General features: G+C 38.0%; 2 protein-coding genes across 5 annotated transcripts in view; one reads left to right on the forward strand and one right to left on the reverse strand.

Moving 5' to 3' along the window:
- suv39h1b (SUV39H1 histone lysine methyltransferase b) overlaps positions 1–412 on the reverse strand; it is a 10116-nt gene extending 9704 nt beyond the window's left edge. The window contains exon 1 of one of the 2 annotated variants that reach the window (XM_046871339.1): positions 203–412. In XM_046871339.1, coding sequence (XP_046727295.1) covers positions 203–221 — 19 coding nt within the window. In that variant the 5' untranslated portion in view covers positions 222–412. Of the gene's footprint in view, positions 1–70; positions 181–202 lie in introns of those variants that run through there. The other variant, XM_046871340.1, reaches the window with a different exon arrangement.
- The window catches only part of tmem9 (transmembrane protein 9), an 11362-nt gene extending 779 nt beyond the window's left edge, over positions 1–10583 (forward strand). Inside the window, exons 1-6 of one of the 3 annotated variants that reach the window (XM_046871345.1) lie at positions 5164–5237; positions 5511–5624; positions 6878–6969; positions 7655–7763; positions 8750–8881; positions 9180–10583. In XM_046871345.1, the coding sequence (XP_046727301.1) occupies positions 5529–5624; positions 6878–6969; positions 7655–7763; positions 8750–8881; positions 9180–9305 (555 nt within the window). In that variant the 5' untranslated portion in view covers positions 5164–5237; positions 5511–5528 and the 3' untranslated portion in view covers positions 9306–10583. Of the gene's footprint in view, positions 1–5163; positions 5260–5510; positions 5625–6877; positions 6970–7654; positions 7764–8749; positions 8882–9179 lie in introns of those variants that run through there. The other 2 variants (XM_046871346.1, XM_046871347.1) reach the window with 2 other exon arrangements.
- Positions 10584–10968: the final 385 nt, after the last annotated feature.

A 10968-nucleotide genomic window follows, 5' to 3' on the forward strand; every position in this document is an offset into this window, starting at 1 on the left:
GACCGAATAAACCGAATCCCTAAACCCATAAACACTACACCGCAGCCCGAGTCTGCACAATATAACTCACACAACAACCCGGTCACAATGCCGCCCTTAGATCGCGCTGTTGTAGCCTGCAAATCTTTTATTTATTTACAATTAAAATCCCTCGTATTTAAAGATCGGGAGGGGGGGTGGGGGGAATAAAACAAATTCTTACCTTTCAAATTTTCCGCCATCTTTCTACTACCGCCAAAATTAAAGTTAAAGCCTAACTCAGCGATTGGCTCGCAGCCCCTGTGACCGACAGCTCTCCCAGCCAATAGAATTTGAGTATAGAAATACGACACGCGTGACGTAAAGGTTTAGCTAAAGGTCCTGATATAAATTATTGAAATTCTCAAGATTATTTTGGAAAGATATGGAATTTTATATTAAGAAAAAAAAAATGAAATGTGGGATAGAAATATGTATATTTGATGTGCTGTTTTATACAGAACATGAAAATTTGAATTGTAGACCAAACTTTTCTCATTTCATGAATGACACAAAATTGTATGTAAATCTCTTGAAAGAAACAAAAACCAAAAAAGCAGTGAAAACATGTAATGCTCTGAAAACATTTTAAATGTAGGTAATTTTTTTATTTTCATTTATTTTTTTATTTATTTTTTATTTCTTCTCTGGAAGTGAGTGTAAATTTGACATAAGTACCCTTGTTCTTTAGGCATTTAATAATAAATAAATAAATAAATAAATAAATATATATATATATATATATATATATATATATATATATATATTTGTGTGTGTGTGTGTGTGTGTGTGTGTGTGTGTGTGTGTGTGTGTGTGTGTATATATATACAGTGAGGAAAATAAGTATTTGAACACCCTGCTATTTTGCAAGTTCTCCCACTTAGAAATCATGGAGGGTCTGAAATTGTCATCGAGGTGCATGTCCACTGTAAGAGACATAATCTAAAAAAAAAAATCCAGAAATCACAATGTATGATTTTTTAACTATTTATTTGTATGATACAGCTGCAAATAAGTATTTGAACACCTGAGAAAGTCAGTGTTAATATTTGGTACAGTAGCCTTTGTTTGCAATTACAGAGGTCAAACGTTTCCTGTAGTTTTTCACCAGGTTTGCACACACTGCAGGAGGGATTTTGGCCCACTCCTCCACACAGATCTTCTTTAGATCAGTCAGGTTTCTGGCCTGTCGCTGAGAAACACGGAGTTTGAGCTCCCTCCAAAGATTCTCTATTGGGTTTAGGTCTGGAGACTGGCTAGGCCACGCCAGAACCTTGATATGCTTCTTACAGAGCCACTCCTTGGTTATCCTGGCTGTGTGTTTCGGGTCATTGTCGTGCCATGCATGATTTCAAACCATGACGTCTTAGTGTATTACCAACAGTAACCTTGGAAAAGGTGGTCCCAGCTCTTTTCAGGTCATTGACCAGCTCCTCCCGTGTAGTTCTGGGCTGATTTCTCACCTTCCTTAGGATCATTGAGACCCCACGAGGTGAGATCTTGCATGGAGCTCCAGTCCGAGGGAGATTGACAGTCATGTTTAGCTTCTTCCATTTTCTAATGATTGCTCCAACAGTGGACCTTTTTTCACCAAGCTGCTTGGCAATTTCCCCATAGCCCTTTCCAGCCTTGTGGAGGTGTACAATTTTGTCTCTAGTGTCTTTGGACAGCTCTTTGGTTTTGGCCATGTTAGTAGTTGGATTCTTACTGATTGTATGGGGTGGACAGGTGTCTTTATGCAGCTAACGACCTTAAACAGGTGCATCTAATTTAGGATAATAAATGTAGTGGAGGTGGACATTTTAAAGGCAGACTAACAGGTCTTTGAGGGTCAGAATTCTAGCTGATAGACAGGTGTTCAAATACTTATTTGCAGCTGTATCATACAAATAAATAGTTAAAAAATCATATATTGTGATTTCTGGATTTTTTTTTTAGATTATGTCTCTCACAGTGGACATGCACCTACGATGACAATTTCAGACCCCTCCATGATTTCTAAGTGGGAGAACTTGCAAAATAGCAGGGTGTTCAAATACTTATTTTTATTATCTTCTTCTTCTTCTTCTTTTGGCTTCTCCCATTAGGGGTCGCCACAGCGGATCATCTGCCTCCATACCTCTCGTCCTCTACATCTGCCTCTTTTAACCCAACTACCTGCATGTCTTCCCTCACCACATCCATAAACCTCCTCCTTGGTCTTCCTCTTTTCCTCCATCCTGGTGGCTCCATCCTCAGCTTTCTCCTAATGATATACCCGATGTCACTCCTCTGCACATGTTCAAACCATCTCAATCCCTCCCTCACCTTGTCCCCAAAACGTCCTACATTGCGCTGTCCCTCTAATAAACTCATTTCTAATCCGGTCCATCGTCGTCACTCCCAACAAAAACCTTAACATCTTCAGCTCTGCTACGTCCAGCTCCACCTCCTGTCTTTTACTTAATGCCACTGTCTCTAAACCATACAACATCGCAGGTCTCACCACAGTCCTATAAACTTTCCCTTTCACTCTTGCAGATAGCCTTTTATCACAAATCACTCCTGCCACTCTTCTCCACCCACTCCAACCTGCCTGCATTCTTTTCTTCACTTCTCTAACACACTCTCCATTTTACTTTGCACTGCTGACCCCAGTTACCTAAACTCTTTCACCTTCTCCACCTCTTCTCCATGCAATCGCACCACTCCACTGCCCTTCCTCTTATTCACACACACATGTACTCTGTCTTACTCCTACTGACTTTCATTCCCCTACTCTCACCACAAATAACAATGTCATCCGCAAAAATCATAGTCCATAGAGACTCCTGTCTGACCTCATAACGTCAACCTGTCCATCACCACTGCAAACAGTCAAGGGCTCAGAGCTGATCCTTGATGCAGTCCAACCACCACCTTGAACCAGTCTGTCGTTCTTACTGCACACTTTACTGCTTTCACACTGTCCTCATACATGTCCTGCACCACCCTCACATACTTTTCTGACACACCTGACTTCCTCATATAATACCACAACTCCTCTCTCGGCACCCTGTCGTACACTTTCTCTAAATCCACAAACATGCACCTCCTTCTGACCTTCTCTATACTTCTCCATCAACATTTTCAAAGCTAATATTGCATCTGTGATGCTCTTCCTCTGCATTAAACCATAGTGTTGCTTACAGATGGTCACTTCCTCTCTCAGCCTGGCTTCCACTATTCTTTCCCATAACTTCATGCTGTGACTAATCAACTTAATTCCCCTGTAGTTACTGCAGGTCTGCACATCTTCCTTATTCTCACCTTCCAAAATCTAATTAAACAATCTTGTTAAAAACTCCACTGCCATCTCTCCTAAACATCTCCATGTTTCTACCAGTATGTCATCTGGTCCAAACGACTTTCCACTCTTCATCCTCCTAATTGCTGCTCTCACTTCCTCCTTGCTAAACATATCCACTTCCTGCTTCACCATCTCCACACTATCCAACCTTCTCTCTCTCTCATTTTCCTCATTCATCAGCTGCTCAAAATACTCCCTCCATCTTCTCAACACACTTTACTCACTAGTCAACACATTTCCATCTCCATCCTTTTTTGCTCTTACTTGCAGCACATCCTTCCCAGCTCGGTCCCTCTGCCTGGCCAATTGTTACAAATCCTTTTCTCCTTCCTTAGTGTCCAACTTCTCCTACAGCTCTTCATATGCCTTTTCCTTGGCTTTTGCCACATCTCTCTTTACCTGCTGCTGCATCTCCTTGTACTCCTGCCTACATTTCTCATCACTCTGTCGATCCCAATTCTGTTTTTCCAACCTTTGCAAACCTTTTTTTCCTTATGCTTTCCTTAGCAAAATCTACCACCATCTGCCCTTCCACATTCCTCTCCTTACAGCCATACCTACCCATTACCTCCTTATCACCTCTGTTCCCTTCACCTACATGCCCATTGAAATCTGCCTCAATTAGTAGTCTTTTATTCCTAAGTACCCCTTCTACCACTTATTCTAACTCACTCCAGAATTTTTCCTTCTCCTCCATCTCAAAACCCACTTGTGGAGCATAAACACTGATGACATTTATCATCGCCCCTTCAACTTTTAACTTCACGTTCATCACCCTATCAGAAACTCTCTTCACCTCTACTACACTGTTACTGTACTCTTCCTTCAGGATCACCTTTACACCATTCCTCTTTCCATCCACACCATGATAGAACAGTGTAAACCCACCTCCAATGTTCCTGGCCTTACTCCCTTTCCACTTGGGAATTTCCACAACATATCTACCTTTCTCCTCTCCATCATTTCAGCTACCTTGCTCCCTTTACCATTCATAGTACCAACATTTGAAGATCCAACCCTAACCTCCACTCTCCTACACTTCGCCTTTCCCTGCTGTCCCTGTAGACGTCTTCCTCCTCTCCTTCTCCTCCTTCGGCAGACAGTAGCCCAATTTCCACCTGTACCCTGTTGGCTAATGATACCTGTGGCGGTCGTTGGTAACCCGGGCCTGGACCGATCCGGTATGAATTTCTGATTCGTGATCCGTATGTTTGATTTGGATCATTTTACTCTGGATGCCCTTCCTAACGCAACCCTCCCCATTTATCCAAGCTTGGGACCGGCACTAAGAGTGTACTGGCTTGTGTGTACTGTTTTTTTTTTTTTGTTTTCTTTCAACCATAATGGCTGGGTTTTATATATATATATATATATATATATATATATATATATATATATATATATATATATATATATATATATAAACTCAAACATTTTTTACATTTGAAATAATTAGAATTCTACTGTATGTAAATCTCTTGAATGAAAAGCAACACAAGAAATTTGAGTATTCTGTTTCTAATTCTGTTCTTTTCTTTTTTCCAATTATATATATAGATTTATATACAATTTTGTGATAAACAATATCTCTCCATGACTACTGTATTTATGTATATAATTTATTAAGCATCACAGAAATTATTTTTTTTAACTAAAACCTGGGAATTATATATAAAATCTGGTGGTATTTAAAAATAATTATACTGATTTTACCTTATATTTTTATTCAGTACACGATTTTATATATACACACATTTTATATATATACCATAATGAATAAATATTTAAAAATACCACCAGATTCTTTTATTTTGAAAATAAAAGTTGAAGTGCGTCTTCGTTTCGTTATGGTGTGGTGACTTGGTAGCTCATGGATCAAATCGGCTGTTTGGTAAAGATGGAATGTTTCTAATGTATATATCTTTATAAATATTTAATATATAAACATTGCATTGATCTCGGTGTCTGTGGGGTTGGAGATTGCAGATCTGTGACTTGACCTGCGTCATTTAGGTCATGTGATGTTTATTATAAGATCCACGGGGTTAATAATTGGACTCTTTTTGGGAGCAGTTAGAATACTAGACTAATTATAATCTATATAATTATTTAAAAAGTGTATAACTCAGTATGGCTTATTTGAACTTGAATGTTTTCATTGCAGGAATAAAGGGGATCAGTCATGGTGGTCAGTGCACGACAGATTGGGACTGCAGCTCCAGTCCTCCTGCTGATTGTGCTCGTGTGTGAGGCGATGCGCTTTGCACACGCGGATAAGGTGAACAGCGAACTGTTCTGCTTTTCTGTCCTTCCTATAGGGCTTTCACATTATACTCTAAACCACTAAACTACACTGTCGTGAAGGTATAAATAAGCTAACAGGGCTTCCAGATAGATTTCTTACAAGTGTGGTAAAGGGGATTATTGTGGACTGCTGTGTCACACACAACCAGAATCAGTCTTTAGGCAATATACTGTACACTTTATAGCCAAGTTTTAGAGACACCTGATTATGTTGACAATTTTTACTGTATATGTGTTCTTTTCAAACTGACATAGTATTTGCTCCTTCCTGGTGTCTCCATTCTAAGCATTCTTCTACCGATATACCCCATGTCCCTCCTCTGCTACGTCCAGCTCCACCTCCTGTCTTTTAATCAATGCCACTGTCTCTAAATCATACAACATCGCAGGTCTCACCACAGTCCTATAAACCTTCCCTTTCACTCTTGCAGGTACAAATCACTAAGGGCTCAGAGCCAATCCTTGAAGCAAACCCACCTCCACCTTGAACCAATCTGTTGTTCCTACTGCACACTTCCCTGCTGTCAGACTGTCCTCATACATGTCCTGTCTAGAATTCCTTGTTTGCTGTAAAATTAAACTTTTCTTTGACTGGAACTAAAAGGCCCCATCCTTTTCCAGAATCACAATAGTCTTGAGTTTGTACAGTCAACGGCATACACTGCTATTTTTTTTAACACACCCCTTTCAACTAATTGCCCAATTGCACAGCCTTACGAGCATGCATATCATGAATGCTGGGTCTTGTTTGTTTTCTGAGAATCTACTGCACCTACTGGCAACTTGTTTGCTACGTAGCAATAAAAAATATACTAAAAACCTGGATTATTCTGGTTAGTCACATTGTACTGCTATTATTTTGAACAATACTGTACATGCTTGAGGATGGCCAATTTCACAACAAATTTAAATTTGTAGTTATTTTCCCCCCAAAATAAATCTAAATTTAGATACCAAATGGGGTGGGGGGTATGGTATAAGTACATTCTTCCTATTTCCACAGTCAGAAAGAGAGTAAATGGAAATGCACATTATTATTTAATCATCAGGAAGTGTTACAAGCTCTGTAAAAGCATATCTTTTAGCCATTTGGCCAAGAAGAAAGAGTCTCTGCCACAACCTCAGAGAAGAGTTTTAAAACAGTTAAAAAAAAAAAAAACCAGGTTACGTTTTAAGAAATATTCCCCTGCATATCTGCCTAATGTTTTATTTATGTAACTGTTGCAGAGTATTGAAGATGTGCGTTGCAAATGCATTTGCCCTCCATACCGAAACCTCAGTGGCCATGTCTACAACAGGAACTTCACCCAAAAGGACTGGTGTGTTTTGTTATTCAGTCTGCACTACTAAAACGTTTTTTTTTATTCATCAAAGTAAAATGAGCAAATGCTAATTTGTGTGCTTGATTCCTTTTTGAATTTTATTGATCTGAATATTGTTTATGTACATATATTATTATTTTGCCTTATAGTACCAGTATTAATGAGTAAATCTGTAGTAAAATCTCACCACTGTTAAATCTGACTCATTTAAGTTCTCACATAAAGTATGTAGCTGTCTTTTGTCCACCAGATTTTGTTTATAAAAACAGCACACTGCCATTCGTGTATTGAACACCCATGCCAATACATACTACATACACCTCTATAAAAGAAACAAATGCATGGATCTTGTAACCTGTTGAACACATTTGATTTTCTCACCATTGTAGCATTTATAGTAGCTGTGTATAAGAAAAAATCAGTCTATGTTTAAGCAAAGAAAAAAAAATCCCTATTATTTTTAATGCCCTGTTTTATGAATTACATACTGAAAACTTGATTCATCATTCTGGATGCTCAGATTTACACTATTTTAATGAATAATGCCCATTATATGTAAAAGTCTTAATTGAACACTTGATTCAGCTGGTTAAACCAGCAAGTGATGTTTAACAGGTTTATACTAAGAACACAGGTTTCTGATTTTGTGGCATATTTATGAGTATGACTTGTGTATTTACAGTAACTGTCTGCATGTAGTGGAGCCCATGCCAGTGCCTGGTCATGATGTGGAGGCATATTGTCTGCTCTGTGAGTGCAAGTATGAAGAGCGAAGCAGCAATACCATCAAGGTATTCTTTAGCACATAATATGAACTTAAATGTGTCTTGATAAATTTTAATATGAAGAAGAATTTACAGAGCGGATTAATTTATTGGTGAGAGGTTGAGGTGCTTCTCTGCTAAATGTTTTTATAATTTGCTGTATCCATCAATCCATTCACCCATCCATCCATCCATCCATCCATTCACCCATCCATCCATCACTCCATGTAGCCATCAATTTGTGTGAATTTAAAAAAAGTATTACTATGCCTCAGAGGTCCCCTGGTGGTCTAGTGGTTAGGATACGGCGCTCCCACCGCTGCGGCCCGGGTTCGATCCCCGGTCAGGGAACCAACCCCAGCCGCTCTTAGTGCTGGTCCCAAGCGTTTGGGAGGGCGTTAGAAGGGCATCCAGCGTAAAAACATGTGCCAAATCAAACATGCGGATGATCCGCTGTGGTGACCCCTAATGGGAGAAGCCGAAAGAAAGTTTTTATAACTATGCCCCAGACACAGTACAAAACACAGGGCTACTTAATGATAAAAGTAAATTTTAAGTATAAAAAGAAGTAGCAATTTGCCTTTCATAATTTTATTGAACTACTGAATGTGGTTTGGTTTATTTTGGTTGAATTGGTTCGGTTTAAAATGTGGGTTTTACATGGTCCCTTCTGGTAGGCAGTTTTGGTAATTTATCTAAACTAATTCAGTTTATGGATTTGTTGCATTATGGACAAAATCATTGGCCATGGAATCAAAATCGATTATGAAGCTGGGATGCAGTGCAACTTCTAGTAAAAGGCAGCTTCTTTAAACAATAATGAATGACAACATTTCAAACTTTAATAACAAAAAGCATGCTATGAATGGACGTTTGCTGTAGAATCCAGGAACAGGGTGTTTACATTAACCTAAAATCAGGAATAGTGTCTCAAATGTATTTGTATCGGTTTAGAACACATCCTGTTTATTCTGAATATTCTAATCATATTTGGTTACTTCCTTACATTTCAGGTAACCATAATCATCTACTTGTCTGTGGTTGGTGCTCTTCTACTGTACATGCTGTTCTTGCTTTTGGTGGAGCCTCTGATCCGCAGACGTGATTCCTATAGACAACCACTACAGAACGAGGATGACTCTGAGGTATAAACGTTAGCAGCAGGTCGATAGCTCATCCTGCTCGTCTTGTCATTTAGCTGAGTCAGTTTTAATTCAAAGTTATAAGTCTACAAATAAGTACTCATAGATCAGCAGTGAGCTAGGTTATAAGGCTGGGTAAATCTGCCTGGATATCAAGGTAAAGTGATACCTTGCACTTCTGCTACAAGAACATGGAATAGGAACTATATGTTTTGGACCTACTATATGATGTTACTTTCATGTACTCTTATGTGAATTTTCAGTTTCATAAATACTGAATGTGTTCTGTCTGGCTCTCTAGGATGTGTGGGCTCCAGGTCGAGGGAACACTGTGCTGGAGCGAGTGGAAGGGGCTCAGCAGCGCTGGAAGAAACAGGTTCAAGAGCAGCGTAAGACTGTGTTCGATCGCCACAAGTTGCTTAGCTAAATTCTCAGTTACGGTGACACTCAGAGCAAAAGCCAGCTGACTTTCCTGAGTTTCATGATGTATTTACTGAACTCATTTTACTAACAATGGGACCACATTTGGCTCATGTTATCAGTGAGGCTTTTTTTTTTTGTTATTTTTTTTGCATAGTATTCTGTTCGCTATTGGAAGCTCAGTTAAAATGAATGTGCTTTAAATTGAATTACACTGAATGTATTAGGATTGTTATATAACAGAGAATTCCTAATTATAGCTTCCCTGCTAAGAATTATATTCTATATTGCGAATTTTGTGAAAAAGGAAGAGTTAAGGTAAACCAACATAAAATTCATGTTCAGGTTACATGCATATGGATTTTGCACACTGTTTTATCTTCAGTAGAAACCGTTTTCTTCAATTAGGAACATTGTGAGTAGGATATGAGTGGCTTTGATTCTGGGATTTGCACTGATTGCCATTCCTAATGTCATGTACGTGGCAGACTAAATTCCAGACCAAATATATGCTGATTGCACTGATTGTTGTTAATATATATGATGTTTTGCATTTGACTGCTTAAGGTGTATTATAGATCTAATGCAGGTTTTGTATTTCAATTAAGATCTCTGGTTTTTGTTTGGATAATATGTCTAATAACTGAAATGTTGCATGTTTTAACAGAGATTCTTCTGCTCAGATACTGTACTTGGCTCTATTGGCACGACTGGCAATATTTATTATTTTGACATTTATTTGTTACGTCAACTTTGTAGTTAATTATTTTTCACTTTATTGGGTACATCTCATCTATCTAAAAAATCATATACATAATATTTATTTACTGTATGCTTTCTGTTGGGTATACAGTTGAATTGCTGATGTTATGTTCAATTTCTCCACTTTATCTAAAAGTTTTGGGAAAAAAAAAAGTTCCAGTTACAAAAGGTTTAGAAATTACTTCCATTTTTGAAAAGCTGAACCTATTACTGATCCATTAAGAACAATGCAATATAGAATTAATCCCTAATGAAGATTATAGTGTCAAAGTAGGTCATTCCGCTGCTGTCTCTGATATACTCTTACCAATGCTTTGGTTCTATAAGGATTAAATTAATTGTGATCGATGAGTAATTATGTTGCTATGTACCCAGTAAAATGCTTGTGGAGTGTAGGTGCAAGGGAGTTGCAACAATTAAACATGCAACTAAGTGTATGTCACACTTCTATTTCAGGAAACATCTTTCCATGTGTTGTATTGTCGCACAGAGAAATAAAAATAAACAAAGTCTTTGAAAGGTGCACCAGGGTGTATTATTTCTTTTGCTGCTTTTAATCTATTGTATTGTGAATCCAGTGTTACAATAAAGTAAAGATGTACTCTATAATACAATATACAATGGATTTGTCTGGAATAAATGTTTAATGACTTCATGAAATAAAAAAGGTTATTGCTAAACCTGCACTGATTGAACTTATTGTCAAAAAATGTATTCCCCAATAAAAATTTTAACATGCAATTACATCTATTGACATTTTGCTGACACATTATGGTACATATTTTTTCTTTTTCTCTCTCATTCTATATCATTTTTTTAAACTTCTTTTTTATCTCTCTCACTTTGTGTGTGTGTATGTATGTGTCCCTCTGTTCTCCAGAGTATCTTGGCTTTCATCTCTCATAGAC

The sequence above is a fragment of the Silurus meridionalis genome, chromosome 17 (assembly GCF_014805685.1).
Source record: "Silurus meridionalis isolate SWU-2019-XX chromosome 17, ASM1480568v1, whole genome shotgun sequence".
Lineage (NCBI taxonomy): Eukaryota > Metazoa > Chordata > Actinopteri > Siluriformes > Siluridae > Silurus > Silurus meridionalis.